Source organism: Nothobranchius furzeri, chromosome 6 (assembly GCF_043380555.1).
Source record: "Nothobranchius furzeri strain GRZ-AD chromosome 6, NfurGRZ-RIMD1, whole genome shotgun sequence".
Classification (NCBI taxonomy): Eukaryota; Metazoa; Chordata; class Actinopteri; order Cyprinodontiformes; family Nothobranchiidae; genus Nothobranchius; species Nothobranchius furzeri.
In genome coordinates, this window is record NC_091746.1 from 49482392 (window position 1) to 49503989 (window position 21598).

Sequence of the window (21598 nt, forward strand, 5' to 3'; positions counted from 1 at the left end):
TTGTTGTTCAGCATGCTGGATAAGTGTTTGATCACGTGCACATGGTGGGCGTGTGTGTCTGCACCTTGCAGTCCAGCAGGGTGATGTGTTTAGCTGTGGTCCTGGCATCAACCTCACCCAGCAGCTCTTTGACCCTCTTCAGCACAGACATCTCCAGAGGTTTGTTTTCAGCGGGGATGAGGCCAGACTCGTACCTGCACAAACATCAAAGCAGAAATTAGTTTGCTGCTCTCAAATTTTAAATTATGACAAAAAAGTAGAAACAGAAGATGTAATTCCTTCGTTTAGGGAGCACAAAGAGAAGGGTTTATTAGAATAAACGTGTCTGGATGGTTGTTTGGTTTCATACCTGGAGGGCTTGAACAAAGAAGTCGTCTCCACCTGCGGAGGGATGAATGCCTTCTCCTCTTCTTCCCTTGCTTCCTCCTGCCTCCCTTCTTCCACTCTGAGTCGCTCTACGTAGCCCCTGGCGGGGGGTTTGGGGGGCCCGGAGGGGCAGGGTCTGAGGTCACAGTAACTCCCTGCCGTCTCTGAGGACTGGAAGCTGCAATGATGGGCGGGTGAGGAGTGTGCTGAGTGAGAGGTGCGTGTGGCATAATCTGGAGGAACGGGACCATCGGAAGGACTGAGCTGAGGGTCGCTGGAGCGGCGCATCACCGGGGAGGGAGGGATGACGGCCAGAACCCGCCCGCCTGAGTGGGCTCTCTGCCGGGTGACTGAAATTTTTAAAAGGAGAGAGAGGGGGAGGCTTTAACTCTCTAATGGGGAGTGTTTGTGGACGTGGGGATGTATTATTTATGTGTCTGAGTCTGTGTGTCTCTGGCACTTACTGGCACTATAAGCAGGAGACAGCGGGTTTTCCCCGACAGGCGACAAGGGGCAGCGGTACTCCTGAATCTGGTCCATGCTCATCGCACAATTCCGCATTGCGTCTTTGTGGTGGTGGATGGTCGACGGGCTGAGAACAGGAACATTAGGATGTTAAAAAGCTTTCAGTGTCAGGCCTCTGAGAAACAGCAGAGTTGAAACACTCCATCTTTCGGGGTGAAAAACATTTTAGTTCGGGAGTGACTGTTACAGAAGTTCTGATTGTGTGATTTTTAAACTACAACAGTGTTTAGGAGCAGAAGCAGACGTGCATTAGTGCAAATAATAACAAATGAATCCTGATCCTAATCATTTCATCTAAGGAGCTGATCAAAAAGAGGTTTCCATCGATAAGTATAAAGGTTCTGTCTGCTCCTCTCCAGGTTAGGAACGTCAAGTTTAAAAACAGCCTGGTGGCGTTTGAAACTTGTCTGATCTGGTGCACAGGTGTGTGGATGTGATGTTCTTCACAAAGGGAGGGGTTAGCTGTGTCTGTGAGGGGGTGGGGGTGGGGTGGGGGCTTTAGGAACATGGAGGGACGGTGCCTCGTTAGTGTCACACTTATAAAAGCACAACCTGCATCGGGGCAAAGGTTCCGGTTCTGGTTCAGGCGGCGCCACTGGTGTCCCAACTGGACTGGGACTGTCCGAGTCACTGATCGTGTATGTGATGTAAAAAAAAATATTCAGTGAAGCAATGAAAAGGTCAGAGTTCAAATAAAACAGCAGAAAAAGAGATGGAATGAATCCTAGCGGAACAACAAGTCACAAATATGAAATCAGAAATTTTTGTTTAAAAGTTAAAAAAATCTGGCTTTGTAATTAAAAAAGGGTCAAATAAACATGGTGTTCTTTTGGCTCCACGGGAAAAGTTTTAAACAATCACAATTAGTAGTTTTTACACTTTCTCATCTGTTTAGGTTGTTTATTTTTAAAACTTGGTAGTTAACTTTGACGGTTTGGCTTTTACCTTTTTGTATTTTTAGTAATCATTAAGAAGGATTTAGATCTGGTCTATCTGTTTAACCCCAGAACACTAACATTAAAATTAGTAACCCCATCACTAACGTTGGGTATACTTTACCCAATAAAATATCTAAAATAAAATAGGGTTTTCATCCATTTTTGTAATGGTAGCCTACATTTTATGCCAATTTGTAGTACTATTCTTTCATTTACCAATAAACAATATCACATAAAATTAAAAAGGTGCTATGGGGGACCCTTTAAAATGGCAGCAAAATGATTGAAAAATCAGGTAATCCTTAACAAATAGTTTCCAAACAGAAAACAAATGGAGCTGGGAACTTGTTGTTTGGTCCACCTATTCTTGGTTCAGGTGAGCCTGTCTGGAGAAGTCAGACTCTCTATGACTAACGTCAAAATCACCCAAACGCAGGTCTCTTGAAAAAACACAGATGGGAGGATGAAAACAAACAGGACATCAGTGAGCATGAATTTGTTTTAAAAATCCAAGATGGTTCCACAAATTTTACTTAATGTAAAATATGGAAAATGTAGATCTATGTTTTACCCATCAGAACACTGTTTCTATCCTAAAACCCATCTCACCTGTGAGATATCATCTTTTCGGTTGTCAGCCCATCAGTCATGGTGACGCTCCGTCTTTTGATGTAAGCGCCCCTCTGACTGGACGGCGAGTAGGCAGAGCCTTGTTTGTTGGAGAGAGCGAAGGTGGCCTCCAGGTAACGCAGAGGGAGCGTCCTGCTGACCGGACAGTAGATGTGGGCGCCGCTGGACTGGGTAACTGGTTTACGTTGACCCACAAAATAACGTACAAGCTCCTGGATGGAATCGAAGCTATCCGACTCCAGCATGTACTGAACCTGGAGGAGAGGATGGAGAGCTACAGTTTAAAACTGTCAGATGATCTCAGGACGGATGAAAAGCTATTAAATCTGAAACTGGAAGCTGCAATCCAGTTTTGGCTGTGAACAAAATTAGCCTCCATCTTAGTTATCTGAATCAGCAGAGACCAAAAAAACCAAAAACAACCTTTGGTTAACTCAGTGGGAAACTTCATGTAAAACTGCGTATTTAAAACTTTGGGTTAAAAATAACAATCATTTATATTTTTTTTAGTTTTTATCAGTTAAGTAAATTCTTCAAAAGCTGATGGGCTCAACCTGTGACATCATTAATTTCATTAGACATGACTGAGTATTTTCTAGATCAGTAATTTAAACATGTACGCTGGCTCGTGCAGGTAAACTTAATATAGACAAAGTGGTGTGAAGTCTCATAGCATTTTCACATCTGACCCGGCCCAATCTTGATTTGGTTGGCCCACCCCAGGCACGGCTATTGTTCACACCATATCTGTGGTTCACACAGCCATCTCAGGAATGTGGATGTCTCTGAGGATGTGGGCAGGGCAAAAGACGCAAGGAGAAATCTGAAGTGTCCTCCTTAGTTTAGTACACAAAAGTGGCCATGACCAGTTTTGATTTGACATGAATCACACTGCTTCCTACTCTCACTGAACAGCGGCGCTGGACAGCATTCTGTGCTCGCATCTGAAACATTTGTTTTTAACCACTCCCTTGGCAGGCCATCCCTTTAGTACAGCACATTTTAGTCTATTTATCTTATTGAAACTGCACTGAATTAAACTACACTAAATCAATTTAAAAAGTTTTTTAACATGTGGTTGTTAACATAACCACATTATTACCTAAAAATTATGTTATTTTTAAACACTATTTTTGTCCTAGATATACAGAATAATAACCCATATAACCCGGTGGAAGCTAAAAGGTTAATATGTCAATAATCTACAAACCTGAAACCTGCAGCCATAAACATGGAGGAACAACCAGATTTTGGGTATAAAGCAGAATCAATGTGCCCCCTAGTGGCTGGTTTCAGTAAGAGTTTTAGGTCACGCCCCCTCCATACAAACAGATGGGACATTTTCCTGAATAAAAAGATAAAATATTTCTTAGGTTTGACTCCTGTTAATTCAGGTATTCATTATCTTGACTTGTAGTTCAACAACTCTTTTTCCCTCCATTTTAATTCGTTTTGATGGACGTAGGTAGAGATGATTCGTCTAATTAATCAAGTCTGCACCTACAACCTATAGTAAAAACTGAAGAAGCATTTTGGATGTGAGGTGGAGCATTTTCAGAAACAATTTCTTTAGGATAAATGAAACGTGCATTTAAAACAACATGTTATATTAGCTATGCTAATATAGTTACTATTTTCTCTGAGAAGGCAAAAGAAGTGATACAGATGTGGTAAGACAAATACCTTGGTTTCATTGGATTTGACTAAAATTTTGCTGATTTTGAAGTGAAGAACTTCGTTGTTCCATCGGCAGGTCAGGACATAGTCGCCCACGCTGGTCAGGGAGTCGTGCACGAGGAAATCTCCATTACGCAAAACCAGAGTCTCTGACACCTGATTAATACAAACATCAAGTTCATGAGTTATTAAAAGGGAACAAAAAGTCACAGTCAAGATACACTCTTCTACTTATTTATTCTATCAAAGATGAATGCTCAGAGTGAGGGATGAGAATCAGATCACTAAGAACCAAATGTGTGTGGATTTCATGTAGAAGATTTCCAACAAATCCTCGGATGCTGCTGATCAAACACAACAAGCCCCCTCTTCGGTAAACTGTTTATCGTTCTGCACAGCTTGGCCAGGCTCAGAGATAAAATATGACAGACAGAATTACTTCCTCATGATCAATTTTATTGACTCCAGCACCACTGTAAGAATGAGACTAATTTTAAATTCATTGACCGTGGAGGCAATCAAGAAAAGTAATGTTCCACTTGTGCTCAGTGAAACCGCTCCGGGCTGCACGATTCGCTGATCGTCATGTTGGATTCTGAGAATGCATCACGTTTATTGATCAGGCAGTCTGTGGCGAACAGAAACTAAAGTCAAACTGAGCATAGTTTGTTTTGAAACAAGCCGTAATGAGACTGATGGTGAAATCAAGATGATGCAAAAGCTTTAGGATTCTTTAAAGGAAGCTTGAAACGTGTGGTGCAACACGTCTTGAGAAGAAGAGACCAGCAGGAGGCAGCATTTACACAGATCAAAGTCTCGAAGCCTTGGCAGGGTCCAGGGCTTGGTGGGTTCATAGCTCGGTGCAGTTATCTCTGCCAGTGTCAAATATAATTAGTTTTTATTCAGAATTTAGTACTAAATGGATCAAAACAATGAAAAGCTTTCAGAAAAATCATATTTTTAACAAAAAGCTGCATATTTATACCAAAAGTAGTTATTTTAAACCCTTCAAACCCCAAAATAATAAACAGTAATATTAGTAATAAACAGTAAGAAAGAGTAGAGTAAAACAAAATGCATGTGAAATTCGGTGTTTTGCTAACCAGACGACCTGGGATTCCCTCAAGTTCACACTGGGGCAAATCCATGAATAAACAAATATTTTATGTAAATCATGATCAGAACGACTCACAGATGGCTGATTTGAGTGTGTGTGTGTGTGTGTGTGTGTGTGTGTGTGTGTGTGTGTGTGTGTGTGTGTGTGTGTGTGTGTGTGTGTGTGTGTGTGTGTGTGTGTGAAAGAGAGAGAAGCAGGTTGATCAAGAAAGTGCTACCCTCCACATGTGCATCCAGCCTGCACGTGTGTGTGTGTGTGTGTTTTAGACACCAGCTGTGACATTCAAGAACGCACATCGGCAACATGCACAGCTGTTTGTTTGGCAGAGATTCCCTCTTCCTGAAAGCGATTGCTACTGCACTGTGGCAGATGATGGGATTCATTAATCGGTGTTGTTCTGTGAGTAAACTGCTCTAAGAGCCAGAGACTTCATCAAAGTAATCAGTCAGGTAATTATACAAGTTTATCTTATTGATTCATGGATTTAAAGTTTGGATTTATGAAAACTGTGTAGTCATTCGCAAATAAAAAGTCAGGAATTGTTTTTTTTTATTTTTTTGGTAACATTTAGATTTTTAAGTGACCAAATCCTGCATTTTAATTTACGGATGAACTGACATATAACCATGAGGTTAAAAACACAAAGTCTCAACTTCTGAAAGCCACTTAGGACACCATTGTGACTTGTAAAATAATTAGAAGATGATTACGTTTACTAGTATAGTAAAATGTATTCCTCTGAGGCTGAGAAACTTTTAGCATCAAAATGTATGCCCTATATATCAATACCTATCATCAAGCTGCACCTCTAACAAGATAGCAGAGCCTGGGCTACAAGACCATATCAACTTTTAAACGTGATCCAAACACAACTAAAACACCAATTAAATGAATCATGACAAATCGCCTCAATCTTTTTTATTTGTCATATTTTCTATTTGGTAGAAATCAAGCAGTCAGAAACTTTATCCATATGAACTTTATTACAGTGGGAGAGACAAGCATACACGCAGCATTCACCATGTAACCCTCAGCAGAACTTCCCCTGAACTCTGCACTACACCTCTATATTTATTAGCTGTGCTCTGCTGCCACCTAGTGTTCAGTCCAGTACACAACATTTACAGTGTTTTATGTCCATTTACACTTCATCAATAATGCGCGCGTGTGCACGTACACACACACACACACACACACACACACACACACACACACACACACACACACACACACACACACACACACACACACACACACACACACAGATTAATATGTACACATCCCAACAAATCCCACAATAGTTAATGTTCTAATGAGACCAAAGTAATCAAATAGATGTTGTGGCTACAGAAATAAACTCATTAACGTGTGGGTATGTCATCTGTGCCTCACTGATATAATTTTTTATTTAAAAAATTTGCTTGGGCACAAATGGTCTTGAATGATTAAAATGTGATAAATCAAGATTAATTACAAAAAATGTCTATATTATTAGTTTTAATTCCCATTTTAATTTGAGTCCATAACTAGTTTTTACTTTAATGCATTTATTTGACAGATTTGCTTCTAAAATTAAGATTCTGTTTCAAAAATTCTAAAAGGTGTTCTCACACATTTCAACCTTTGACATGTTTAACAGTAACTTATGTTGTTTAGGTCACACAGCATGGGTGCATTTGACAGTGTTGGTACCTCCTGGGGTATGTGTCCATGGTACCAGCCATGGCTCCTGATGTCAGCAGGACTCAGTTTCAGCTCCTCCTCCAGTTCTTTGCGAAGCTTCTCAGGAGGAGACTCCAGCAGGTATTTCTCCTTGGAGAACTGTGTCAGACAGAAAATGAGACAAGAAAACCTGAGTTCAGCTGGTGAGAAAAGTCCAAAAGAACCATAAAACACGTCATTCAAAACTGACTACAGAAACAAACCACATCTAACTTTTTGAAGTCATATCAATCCTACAGAGGTTTAGATGTAATCCTAAAACAAACCCACATGGATATAAACTTCAGTTAGGGTGGGAAATACATAAAATATAGTGAAACATTTGGACTCCAAAGCACTTCACACTAGTGTACCATTCATTCATTCACATGCACATTCACACACAACATATTCTTTTATGACTTTTCTTAAATGGCTCTATTGAGACTGTAGGGTATACATGTTTTCTACAAACTCTCAGCTGTCTACATCTAACTACCAGGCGTTTTGTTTGTACAGATGCAACTCGCTCCACTTCCAAAGCAGAAGACTGGCTAATGCTCTAGATGGGAAAGAGAGACGGACACGCACTGGAAAAAGAAACAAAGACAAGTCACAGACCTACTTGCGAAGAAAAACTGTTTTTTCTTTAGTTCGACCCCCCCCCCCCCAAAAAAAACCCACAAAACCACACACACACACACCCCGTATACAACTGGGACATGTTTAACATTTAAAGCTTAATATTAGCATGAATGGACCAGTTCAATACCTGATGGAAATATTGCTGCACACAGTCTTTAGTTGTGTGTTTCTGAACTATTATCAGCAAAAGTTCAGCTAATTAGGGAAACTATTTTTTACACTGTGAGAAAGGCCTTCGGGGCTCAAGAGGCAGGTGGAGGTCATCCGCTAATTGAAGGGTCGGCGGTTTGATCTGCCGCCTCTTTGGGCCGCATGTCCAAGTGTTTATGAGCTTCAATTAAACACCACTTCGATGTGCTGGTGTGTGTGTGTGTGTGTGTGTGTGTGTGTGTGTGTGTGGTGGTTCAGGTGATATTTTGAACAGGATCAACCAAATTTTGTAATTTTCTGTATTTCCTTAAATCATTTCAGGAGCTGAACCCTCATGTTGTGGCTCAGGATGCAGTGACTCTGAGACTTGCTGAGAATGAGCAATGCAATTGGCTAACACGTCCTTTCCACTGGATGTGTAAGTGGCGCGCGCAGGACACTATAGACAAGGTTTTCCTCACCGAGCTCAGCAGCGCAAGCATTTTGAAAGTGAAACAGCAGCAAAAGCATTCCACACAGCTGGACCCACCAGGTCAGAAAATCACTGGAAAATTTCAAGATCATGTTTGATTTTAACGGTTTACCCACTGATGGTGATGAGTTACGTTGTAGCTACAGCTACCCTGGGGAATACTGACAGAGGCAAGGCTTCCAAGCACCGGTCCATCCGACCACCATCAGCAGGCAAGGTAGGTTGGATGTCTTGCCCAGGGACACTAAAGCAGCGTTCTCTGGCGGTAATTGGAAGGTTGCATGGATCGAACCATCCATGCAACCTTCCGATTACTGGACAACCCGCGCTACCTCCTGAGCTACTGTTGCCCCTGTATCCATAAAGGTTTGAGGTTTATTTTCTGTTCAGTTTACCTTGACTATGGAAGTTTCACTGGTAATCATATACTTTTCTTTACTAGTTAAGCAACTGGAAATCTGCATGTGACTTTTATGTAGAAAATTTCCAGAGGTTTTCCAGCTTTTTTGTTTGACTTCTTGTCTGACCTGATCTGAACGGCTTAGCTTTATGTGTGTAAAATATTGACTTGAGGTGTAAGTTTAGTGGAGCGATGCATCTTTAGCTTGTGGGACGCAGTCGGTATGAAACGCTCCCATCGGTTAAAACGGTGGCCTATAAACTGTGCCTCGTAGGAAAGGTGACAATAAAGTCAAGAAATTCATTCATTCATTTTGATGCTTACGCATCTGGTGGAAAGGTCTGGTAAGGCCCTGCTTTCATTAACCCTTTCTAAGCTGAGCCACAGAAGAATCCTGCATGAAAATGAGCAAAAATGACCAGAAATGTCTGACATTACAGGCCAGAGAGAATGATTTCATGGGCCAGATATGGCCTGGGGGCCACCACTTTACCACCACTCAAATAGAGTCTTAGTAAACTTGGATTAAATTTTTTAGTAGATCTAAATCTAAGAGAAAAAATAAGTTGTTTTCCTGTAGTTTAAACATTTTTCTGCCTAACATTTTTAAACTTAATTCTTTCCAGTTACTATATTATTTTTAAACCCCCCGCCCCAGATCCATTTGCATGTGTAATGATGAAGAAAGGGAAATCCCACAGTGGGGCCCAGATGATTTTTGAGGACACCAAAACACATCAACACAGAACGACTGTGTCTAGACAGACCACCTAATATGAATAAAACACACCATGATCAAACAGAAACACACACACTTTGACACACCCAGACATCAACACAAATCCACACAGGAGTAAACAGACAGACATCTTCCTGACACCATCAGGAGGAGGACAAATGAGAGGGGAGTAAACAGTAAACAGCCTCGTTCACCAAAACTCCTTGTTTTCAGCATTTTCCTTCGTTCTGTTTCCTTTTTGAGGGTTTCTGTAAGAAAAGTTTCAGTAAGTTTGTTCAGATGTTCAAGAAGAAACAAGGCATGAAGGGGTATCATGACCTGTTTGTCTGTCTTTGAAGGCTACAAGATCCAAAACATTCAGTCTCATCATTTCCAGGTAGCTACTAGATGTATTTATTAACTTCCTCCTCTCTTCTTCCTTCTTCTCCGATTCTCTGGGGGAGACGGAGGAATATCACTCTGGAGCCTTGCTCTCCCAGATTAGATTTGAGGTATGTGTGCGCGCGCGTGTGTGTGTGTGTGTGTGTGTGTGTGTGTGTGTGTGTGTGTGTGTGTGTGTGTGTGTGTGTGTGAAGGTGAGACATGGCCAATAAAAAAGCAAAGAGGTCAAGTGTGCATTCATTACTTTTTCTTGTCTCTGTGAAAACCCAAGAGAGCGTTGTTGATCTGACGCTCAACAATGAACTTGGTGTGTGTGTGTGTGTGTGTGTGTGTGTTGTGAGGTAAATTGAAATGTCAACAGGGTTCTGTTTATGATACGATTTGTGGAGGAGGACAATGAATAGACAATAAAAAGTTATTTGGCAAGGCCACAAGAGAGTCTGCGTCTATCTGCATTATCGCTTGTAGTAATTTAAATAAAAAGTGTCTTATATTGTGACATGAGCAGCATTCAGCAGGAAATGACCGACATCAGTACTGTAATGGCTGGTGATGCCTCTTCTAAGGAGGGCAGCAGAGCTGCAAGGGTTCTGGACTGGTGTGAAAACAGAGCAGGAGAAGAAACAGTTGCCTGATGACAAAGGAGGACACACGCAATGGGAAGAAGCACAATGGGAGTCGGTGACAAAGACTAATGCAGTTACAGAAAATACTGAGAGCACTTATTTCCATTTTAAAATGTATATTTTCCAGAGAAGCTGTATTTTCAGTTAGTTTGGACTAATACCATTATCTCTGTTTGAATCTTTCTGATGTAATCACCACATATGAGAATGGGTGTTTTGTATTAGTGACTACATGGTCACCATGAGGATTTGGTAATTGTCAGTAAGCAGCCACTAGAGGGCATCATTGCTAGGTCAATGTTACCTCATGTATGATTTATGACTTATTTTCTGGTTCAGAATGAAAGTGCCTGTTCTTCTGGACTTTATCTGCATCGAGGCTCTGCACATCCACACGCTCAATGACATTACACATTTTGTAGCGTTACATTAAATTCAGGCTAAACAGTGGCGCAGTCGTTAGAGCTGTTGCCTTGTAGCAAGAAGGTCCTAGGTTCGCTTCCCGGCCTGGGATCTTTCTGCATGGAGTTTGCATGTTCTCCCTGTGCATGCGTGGGTTCTCTCCGGGTACTCCGGCTTCCTCCCACAGTCCAAATACATGACTGCAGGTTAACTGGTCTGTCCTGTGTGTCTCTGTGTTGCCCTGTGAAGGACTGGCTCTCTGTCCAAGGTGTACCCTGCCTAATTGCCCATTGCTGGAGATAGGCACAAGCACCCCCCCCCCGCGCCCCATCTGGACAAAGCGGATTCAGACAATGGATGGATGGATGGATGGATGTTGGATTCGCTTTCTGCTTTGGGCCTTCCCATGAATTCACAATGAAAAAACATTTGAGCCTCAGGAAGCTGTCATTTTAAATTGTTCTGTTTTATACATACAGTGAAATCTCAGTTTTGGCTTGCTTTTAGCACCCCCTAGTGTCTGATTGTAGAACCGAAAACAAGCTGTGTGTTCATCTTTCTAACACCTTAATGTAACAGCTGAAATGTCTCCCCAGCCTTCCTTGGTGTCTACAGGAGTGATTCATCACTAAATTAAACAAATCAGCGGTGTTCATGATCTACAACATGCAGGAAATGTGATGAAACAAGACTGCTGCACCTGGTATGTCAGCTCAATTTGTTCTAAGTCCCATTAGCGGGCCCGCCCGGTCTGAAGTTGCAAGTGGTATCTTCTGGCCACGGGGGGGGGGGGATAGGGGCTGGGTGGCCTGTAACGGGTCATTTTAGCACATACTGACTCAAGAAAATGATTAAAAAAATATGAAAATGTTGTGAAGTATCCCTTTAAGCCATACTTATTCTGCTGCCAAAGACTAATGATCTTTTTAAGTGGTTTTGATTCACATTTTGTAAATTTGTCTGATGGTTTTTACTAGTTTTCGTTGGACTTTGCCTTTTCACTCATTTCCAGCCCAGTTTTTGGAGAGAGTTCCGTGACATGTTGTCATAATTAGGTACATGAGCAGGAAGTTAAGTAAAATACAGCACAAGTACAATAAAAGCAACTAAATACTTCAGGAAATCCTAAAAAAAAAATTACTCCTTTAATTGACTTGTAACAAACAAGGGTGTGAGTGAATTTCGTTTGGAGGATGTATGTTCATGCATCATCACAGCGCTCCTACAGAACATCAAAACACTGTCAGAAACTAACCCAGGGGCCAGCTGGGTTAGGAGCAGAAATAAAAAAAAACAGACATAGGGATTTTAGGAGCAGACATGCTGCAGGATCCGTCCTCGACAAAAACAAGACAACAACATCAGACATTCAGGAGGACACGGAGTCAGGCAGACAGACACGGGGAGGAAACTCATTAATGTAGACAGAGACAGACGTGCAGGAAGACAGGTAGCCCATTAGTGGATGAGAGAGAGTTTAGGCAATTTAGCAGCTGATGCGGGACTTTGTTTCCCCACGGGCTTAAGGAGAGGGAAAGTGATTGGTGTGTGTGTGTGTGTGTGTGTGTGTGTGTGTGTGTGTGTGTGTGTGTGTGTGTGTGTGTGTGTGTGTGTGTCTGTGTGTGTGTGTAGGCATATGTGAATAGTTGTGTGTTTTACATGGATACATTTTTCTATTTCTGGTTGAGAACCAGTTGGAGCAAAAGCAGCACCGAGTGACAAAAGACGAGCGCAGAGAGAGTCAGAGAATAATCTACAGGCTTCAGCAGGTTTATATGCAGGTATGAAAATGAGCTATAGAAAACAACTCAGGGTGAGCCGTCACCTAATTTACACCAACACTCACTGGAGCCTTGGTTCCTCACTGCAGGCCAATTAGGAGGCTTCGCCTTGTGACTTCACACCACCCTCCCAGAGTAAAACATGACACCACCATCACTCACAATCATAAAGAGAGAAAAAGGAACATGCAAAAAGGAAGATGAAATAAAGAGATGATAAATGGGGAGAATTTCTAAATACATGCACATGTATATGCATGTATAATTCTGGCATGCTGTGTTTGCATCACTGTGGCTCTTGGAGTTTGTTCTGTGAGCTCAGCACTGAATTTGGCTAGATGTTGAATCCAGGAAGGAAATAAACGGAAGATGCACCAATCCTGGTTTTTCATCCCTGCACAGCTCTGACCCACTGGTGCCAGTTTATCTCAAAGAACGGACATTTCTAGCATGAATTAGCTGCTAGCAATGGCGAGTTCACAGACCAGGAAAAATGTCAGACTTTTTAAAAATAATGTCTCGGTGATGGTGCATTCATGCACCAGCATTTAAAAAACAAAAATCAAGATTTTTATAGTTTCAGACATGCTGATCATTGACTAAGCTAATCTTAGACATTTTTCATTCATGTATAAAATAAGGTTTATTGACATGAAATGTATCCCTTTAAGCCATACTTGAAGGCTAAACAGATTTATCAACTTTGGACACTCGTGTTGTTTTCCAAGTAAAGTCGACCCTTTATTTACAAATAAAAACACAAAACAAGCCTGAAGAAATCTGCAGCAGGGTCAGTCTCTAGTATGTTTCTCTCTGCAGGACTATAACACAAAGAAACCTATGGGATTAGATTTGTGCCAATAGGATCAAGAAAAACACTTTGGAGAGCAAACAAATTTTAAGACACTGAGAGAAAAAACCTTGGTTTCAAAAGAAAAACTTACGATCTGAATCAGATTCTTAAAATGATCAAGAAAATCACTGTGACGGTCAAACAAAAATTAAGAAATTGACAGAACAAAAATATTGACTAAAGGAAAAAAGCATGTTTCAAAAGTAAAACTTACTATCTGAATAAACTTCTTAAAATGAGTAACAAAGTATGTTTCCTTTTTCTGTTTGCCTCTATGTGTTTTTGTTATCAATTTCCTTAGTTTTGTTCTCTCTGCTCAGAGCTTTGCTCTCACTTCCAGATTTGCAGTTACACTGTCTGGCTTTCTCCTTTGCAATCACTGAGTTTTTGGTTGCAATTCTGACACAACCCTTTCGGGTGGGCGGGACTTCTGAGAAGTCCTCTCCCATAGGACAGTGGTTTCTCTTGAGTGACAGTTCAGTGACCTGGAAGTGATGTAGCCTCCAAGACATTTTTTTCCCACCTGGTCAACAACATGAATTTTGAGCCCCAAACAGGTTATTTCTGCTGTCTGTGGTGTCTACTGAGGATCTAAAGTGAGTATTGATAATATATTTTATCTTTTCTTAGTTCATCTGTAAGTTAAGCCACTTTTTAAGTTGGTTTTAACCAGATGCTAGCTCACTAGCTAGCTGCTAAGCAAGCCATTGTGCTAGCCTCAGGACAATGGACTATTGTTCCAGAGAGACGTATTAAAAACTCATCTTAACATATTCATTACTGGGTTCATGGAATTAATTATTGCAGTTTATGTTAATAAGTTTGCTAATTTTTCAGGAACCTGTGGAACATCAGAGACTTTGCAGCTACTGGAGCTAACCTGTGTACTGCTAACTTGCTACAGAGGAAGCAGCAGAAAGCTGAGCTAACAGGCTGTTTTGCAGGTAAATACTCTTTTAGTGGAACTGCAGGATTTTTATGGTATAACTCAGACAGAATCTACATGAGCTATTGTGGGAAGACATTTAAACTACATTTACATACAGATACATGTATTTTTTTATTCCATGTTACTTGGACGGGCTAAACAAGTTCATAGTTCTGCCTGCTCCTTTTTCAGTGAAACGAATGGATTTTATGATGTAACTCTGACTGAATAATTATCTAAGTGAGTATGTTTGATAATACATTTCTTTCCAGTATACAGATCTGACATTTGTTTGTCAGAACAAGACAAATCAGATTCAATGTGCTTTCTGTCACGTGCTCTGTATTCTCCATGAAAAGAATGTTATCCAGGACAGATAATCAATAATGAGTTAAATACATGCTTTTAATTAATTTTTACATAAAATCTATATTTTTGTCTAAAAGCTATTATTTATTTATTCTTTCTTTTCAGATTGAAAACTGCTGCATTGCATTACAATGGAAGTGCTACACAGCCACATGCATCAACTGCAGCTGGTGAGCTAAGACACACCATAGTGTACACAAAGTACACTGCAGACAAGGGATGTAAGAAAATATCAATATGACAATATATCGCGATGTATTTTCCCAGTAATATTGTATCGATATTCTCGAACTCTGTCTCTAAAATATCGATATGGCAATATATCGTGATATTTTTTCCTGAGATATTACATCCATTTTCAAAAGCAGTGTATCTAATTTTTGGAAGAATTTACATGCAAACATTTGTGTATTTTCTTTGTTTTTGGTGCATTTTAAATGTGGCCCGCTAGTTGGCAGCAGTGTGCATTGGGTTTTGTTTCCACCATTGAAATTTAAATCTCGCTATTATGGTTCAGAAACTCATGTTATATATGTTAAGTATCAGTTTGGACTGTTTATTGAATATTCCAACAATAAATTCTGTCAAAAATACACATCCCTACTGCAGACCAATCCCACCTCATGTAGTTCATATGCTGTATAATAAACCCACAGTGATGGTTATGGATAAATATCTGTACTAATGGTAATCTTTTTCCATCGTTTCCAGTTGACAAGCATATGGACCTATTGTTCGAGTCCGTGGTGGTGGATGCTCTATCATATCAGGAGTCGGTGGTGGTGGATGCTCTACCATATCAGGAGTCTGACTAAGTACCTGTGCCTGAACCTCTCTGTGTCTAGTTCAAAAGACCTGAAAGACCTGCTGTAAGCAGGCACAGGATAAGATTTTAAAAGAACCTGTAAGGTGAGCAACACAACACAATATAAATCTTTATTATTATTGTACGCTGTACAGCTAGAATAAACTTGCATGCTTAGAAGCCACGTATGATTACATCGCCTACAGGTTGCCTGATGCTGAACTTCGGGCAGCTGCGTGCTCAGTGGAACAACCGCCTGTGGGAGGAGTCGTTGTGTTGCTGTTAGGAGTTTGGGTCGGAGTCCTGGGTTTGTGTTCCCTTTAATCTCTTCATTAGCCTTGCTAGTCACCATTGCAGAGCACCATGGAGAGGCTTACCTGAAAACTCTTCTCATGGGGCAGGCACATCCTCACACACCTGTAACCCCATCCTTGAATAAAAGCTGGTAGCTGGTCACTCATCAGTGTTTTAACCCATATCTAGCCCATGACTCTGCCGTTTTTCAAACTTACGTTCTCATGTTCTATGCAGATCTATGGGAATTCTTTCCTTGAAGCTCCTGATCACACAACCATACTGGCAGTCGGCTTACCCACTACCTTCTGCTCACCCGCTTGCTACTCATGCTGTCATTCTCCCAGACTTCTGGTTGTTTCTCCACCATTCTGCTGTCTCCCGTCTGCGCTACAATTTCAGACCGTAAGTACCTAAACTTTTCCTTTTGTAAGTCATTCTTTAGTCATTACTAACACTCAATTTTACCTCAGGGCCTTCTGATCTTTAAACACTAAAACCTGTGGCTCCATCTCTGTGGCGTTTCTCAGACTCTGTAAGCTACCTGCACAGTCTAAGAAAACCCTGACCTGTTGCCTCTTACTAACCTCTGCTCTTCCTCGCAGAAGCTTCTGGTTCCTGATCTCCAGCAGTTACCTCTTCAGTCATCCGTCAAACATTTTAATAAACTGTTTTTAGCTCATTTGTCTCCTGAGTTTCTCTGCATGAAGGTCAGGTTGTTGCAAAAATCATGACATCAGCAATTACTTTGCACCACTCTGTTAAACAGCTGATATTAATTTCAAGTGTATCTTTAAAAATACATTGAATGTCAAAGTGAATGAAAGGCATCCATTCAGCTTTCGGTGTCTAATGCAGGATTTTACGGACAGGCACCAAAACAGGAAATTTATAAATTGAGATTTATTTACTAAATCAGGTAAACCGTAATAAAACACTAATGTTTAAAGTCCGGAGGAGGGAGGAAGGCTTTATAGCAGGGGTATTCAATTCTAGTCCTGGATGGCTGGTATCCAGCACGTTTTAGTTGTTTCCCTGCTCCAACACACTTGAATCAGTGGTTGAATTACCTGTGCAGCAGCTCTGCAGAAGCCTGTTAATTATCTGCTGACTGAAATCAGGTGTATTGAAACAGAGTTAAAACTAAAACGTGCTGGATACCGGCCCTCCAGGCCCAGAAGTAAATACTCCTGCTTTATAGGCACAGAGAACTCCCATCAGGATCCTGGAGACGGCACAAGGAGATGACGACATGAGTGTGCCCTCCCAGATCACACCAACACCACCTGACCACATGGAGGCATGTGTCTGTAAGAAAGAAATCTGGTGATGTAAGAGATTAAACAAAAACTACGAACAAAATCAATTTTACAGTTGTTTAACCTGCTGAGCATCGTCTCCCCAAAGAGCTGCACAAAGGTGCAACTGGCTCAGAACCAGGGTGCTCCGTTGTGCAGGTAGTCACCTCCTCCTGCTGACACCTGAGGATTACCTACAACAAAGGGAAAACTGATATCAATAAGGAAATAATTAAATCAGAGCTAAAAGTTTAATTTTAGTGTGACGTTTGAGATTGTGGGAAATAAATGTGGACATTATGATTTTCTATTGTGGGGTCAGTACCTTGGGCGTTTCTCTGTAGCAACATTTTGTCTGGCTGACAATGAAGTAAAAAAGTCACCAGTTGAGGCAGAGTTAGACTACATTACTCCAGCTAAGCTAAATGTAGCTAAAATAGACACTAGTCACCAGACTATGGTTACTATAGATTTACTAGAGTTACATCATAAAATCCATTCGTTTCACTGAAAAAGGAGCAGGCAGAACTATGAACTTGTTTAGCCCGTCCAAGTAACATGGAATAAAAAAATACATGTATCTGTATGTAAATGTAGTTTAAATGTCTTCCCACAATAGCTCATGTAGATTCTGTCTGAGTTATACCATAAAAATCCTGCAGTTCCACTAAAAGAGTATTTACCTGCAAAACAGCCTGTTAGCTCAGCTTTCTGCTGCTTCCTCTGTAGCAAGTTAGCAGTACACAGGTTAGCTCCAGTAGCTGCAAAGTCTCTGATGTTCCACAGGTTCCTGAAAAATTAGCAAACTTATTAACATAAACTGCAATAATTAATTCCATGAAACCAGTAATGAATATGTTAAGATGAGTTTTTAATACGTCTCTCTGGAACAATAGTCCATTGTCCTGAGGCTAGCACAATGGCTTGCTTAGCAGCCAGCTAGTGAGCTAGCATCTGGTTAAAACCAACTTAAAAAGTGGCTTAACTTACAGATGAACTAAGAAAAGATAAAATATATTATCAATACTCACTTTAGATCCTCAGTAGACACCACAGACAGCAGAAATAACCTGTTTGGGGCTCAAAATTCATGTTGTTGACCAGGTGGGAAAAAAATGTCTTGGAGGCTACATCACTTCCAGGTCACTGAACTGTCACTCAAGAGAAACCACTGTCCTATGGGAGAGGACTTCTCAGAAGTCCCGCCCACCCGAAAGGGTTGTGTCAGAATTGCAACCAAAAACTCAGTGATTGCAAAGGAGAAAGCCAGACAGTGTAACTGCAAATCTGGAAGTGAGAGCAAAGCTCTGAGCAGAGAGAACAAAACTAAGGAAATTGATAACAAAAACACATAGAGGCAAACAGAAAAAGGAAACATACTTTGTTACTCATTTTAAGAAGTTGATTCAGATAGTAAGTTTTACTTTTGAAATATGTTTTTTTCCTTTAGTCAATATTTTTGTTCTGTCAATTTCTTAATTTTTGTTTGACCGTCAAAGTGTTTTTCTTGATCATTTTAAGAATCTGATTCAGATCGTAAGTTTTTCTTTTGAAACCAATGTTTTTTCTCTCAATGTCTTAAAATTTGTTTGCTCTCCAAAGTGTTTTTCTTGATCCTATTGGCACAAATCTAATCCCATAGAAACCAACTAAAACGAGGCAGCTCTTGGAGTGAAGGCATAGGTGAGAAACAAAACGGGGAAAATGTTTGCTGACAAATATGAAAACCTGCCGAGGAGGGACAATGTCTCAGGCATTCACGAGCAGGAGTGAAAAAAAAAGGAGGGACACATTCCACGCAGCAACAAAAGGGATGAATCCACTCTGAGCAGGCTGCAGCGCTTGGATCTAAGCTCCCGTCAGAATCCAAGTTCTTTCTTTTTCAGCCGGTGGGCTAGCCTCTAACCCTGTTGTCACGGTAACACCAGAAGCTGTGGTGGTGAGCAGTGGGGGTTTGGAGAGGTGGATGTTTGACCCCACCCCTTGCATGCGCGCACACACACACACACACACACACACACACACACACAAACACGCGTGCGCACACACACTCGCGCGCACACACACACACACACACACATACACGCATTTACACGCACACAAGCATATAAACGCACACACACAACGGCACACACACTCATATACTCACACAAACATGCAAAAACAAGCAAACACACACATGCATATAAACGCAAACACACACATATACTCGCACACAGGCATATAAACGCACACACACATATACACACACACACACGCACAAAGGCACACACACTCATATACTCACACAAACATGCAAAAACAAGCAAATACACACATGTATATAAACGCAAACACACACATATACACGCACACACGCACATAAATGCAAACACACACGCATATAAACACACACACATGCACACACGCAAACGCACACACATACACACACACGCATATAAACGCACACACACACACATATAAACGCACACACACACATATACACACACACGCACATAAATGCACACACGCATATAAATACACACACATGCACACATGCATATTAATGCACACACACTCACACACAAACATGCAAAAACAAGCACACACAAGCATATAAACACACACACACATGCACATAAACGCACACACACACACACACACACACACACACACACACACACACACACACACACACACACACACACACGCGCGCGCACACACACACGCATATAAATACACACACATGCACACATGCATATTAACGCACACACACTCACACACAAACATGCAAAAACAAGCACACACACAAGCATATAAACACACACACATGCACATAAACGCGCACACATACACACACACACACACATGAACACACGCATATAAACGCACACGCACGCGCGCACACGCACACACACACACACACACACACACACACACACACACACACACACACACACACACACACACACACACACACACACACACACAAACACACACACACACACACACACACACACACACACACACACACACACACACACACACACACAAATGCACACATGCAAAAGGCTTTAAGGTCAGGGGGTCCAATGTCTACAGAACCTTCGTTTACCTGCTTTCTCCTTCTCCCTTGACCCCTCCACCCTCATGCCTCTGCTCTTCTCTAGTGATGGAGACCTGGATTACAGCAGAAACACCCTCAAATCCTCATATCTCCTATCACAGCCTCACACACATTGGCATGTACACATGGAGGAGGTTGGTGTATACAGGGGTAATATCACCCTTCTCCAGACTGATGTAATCCCTCTGCTTTGCCCTCCAGCCTGATTTAAATTCACACCGCCTCTCAAGGTGGAGTCGTTTTAAAGTCTCATGTAAAGTGATACATGCGTTAAAGGGGAATGCCAGTAACACGAGATCTCTTTATTTTGTTGGCTGAATGAGAATACCAGCAAATCAAAGCTAACTCTAAACTTACACAGCAACTCAGTAGATCCCCCACATGTTCTCCAGTCACTGTGATATAAAATATATCAACGGTAAAGTCTTATTAATGTATTTGAACCAAATGATGGAAGCCAAAATGTTTGTTTTCTTAAAGGAGTCATACACTCGTTTGCTTTGTTTTCTAGCATAAAGTAATGCTTTGTGAGTCGTTTTATTGTGCTTCTGTTTCAGGAAGTAGTAGTGGGTCAGAGGAGTCGAAGGTGGAAGATGGTAAATGGCCTGTATTTAAATAGTGCCTTCTTAGGGTTCTACAACCCCTAAGGCACTTCACAACACAGCCATTCACCCATTCACATGCTGGTGGGGATGAGCTACGGTGTAGCCACAGCTGTCCTGGGGTGCACTAGCAGGCAGGATCTTATCTTATCTTATCTTATCTTATCTTATCTTATGAAATGTTCTCCACAATCTAAATATTCAGTATCAAAGATTTTAACCTTGAAGCTCCCGCTTTTTACACACTTTGATAGAAATTTTTTAACTCTTCTGTGAAAATTATTTAACACACATTGCATCATTTAGAGTTAAAACTGTAAAAAAACAACAACTTTAGTTTAGTGATCTAATGTTGGTAAAATCTCACCAGATCTAACCAAACAAGGAAACAATGAACCAAAAGTAGAATCTGATGTGTTCATAATCTCATAAATTGAAGAAAAAAAAGGGCAAAAAACAGTTTTCATGCATCAGGAAACACAGATTTGTTTAGACAGAGATGGAGTGATGACTGGTACACAGACAGGGAAAGTGAGAGTATGGGACTGATAACAGTGACCTTCTACCGTCATTAAGGATAAGTGTCTCCCACACACACACACACACACACACACACACACACACACACACACACACACACACACACACACACACACACACACACACACACACACACACACACACACACACACACTGCTGTGAGCTGTCAGTCAGTTTGACACACCCTGTATTGAGTGACAGCTGGTGGACAGCCACACCACCACAGAGACCGTAAGAAGCATGGTGCAGCTCT

General features: G+C 41.2%; 1 protein-coding gene and 2 long non-coding RNA genes across 10 annotated transcripts in view; 1 reads left to right on the plus strand and 2 right to left on the minus strand.

The window, feature by feature from the left end:
- The window catches only part of sh2d3ca (SH2 domain containing 3Ca), an 89964-nt gene that overhangs the window by 4265 nt on the left and 64101 nt on the right, over positions 1 to 21598 (minus strand). Inside the window, exons 5-11 of one of the 2 annotated variants that reach the window (XM_054744896.2) lie at positions 6946 to 7074; positions 4143 to 4292; positions 2439 to 2713; positions 1444 to 1521; positions 831 to 958; positions 350 to 716; positions 65 to 194 (exon numbers count right to left, since the gene is read on the minus strand). In XM_054744896.2, the coding sequence (XP_054600871.2) occupies positions 65 to 194; positions 350 to 716; positions 831 to 958; positions 1444 to 1521; positions 2439 to 2713; positions 4143 to 4292; positions 6946 to 7074 (1257 nt within the window). The remainder of the gene's footprint in view (positions 1 to 64; positions 195 to 349; positions 717 to 830; positions 959 to 1443; positions 1522 to 2438; positions 2714 to 4142; positions 4293 to 6945; positions 7075 to 21598) is intronic. The other variant, XM_054744897.2, reaches the window with a different exon arrangement.
- On the plus strand, positions 13305 to 16481 carry LOC107382777 (uncharacterized). Of its 6 annotated transcripts, XR_011520859.1 has the most exons (8): positions 13305 to 13999; positions 14241 to 14347; positions 14524 to 14571; positions 14806 to 14870; positions 15412 to 15609; positions 15712 to 15812; positions 16037 to 16204; positions 16273 to 16481. It is a non-coding gene; the product is annotated as an uncharacterized lncRNA (long non-coding RNA). The 6 variants fall into 6 exon arrangements; XR_011520857.1 differs by having other exon boundaries at positions 15712 to 16334; positions 16405 to 16481; XR_011520858.1 differs by having other exon boundaries at positions 15712 to 16204.
- LOC139070316 (uncharacterized) lies at positions 16688 to 19540 on the minus strand. 2 transcript variants are annotated; one of them, XR_011520861.1, is made up of 4 exons: positions 18129 to 19540; positions 17781 to 17887; positions 17183 to 17604; positions 16688 to 17107 (listed from the first exon to the last, which is right to left on the minus strand). It is a non-coding gene; the product is annotated as an uncharacterized lncRNA (long non-coding RNA). The 2 variants fall into 2 exon arrangements; XR_011520860.1 differs by having other exon boundaries at positions 17183 to 17291; positions 18129 to 19114.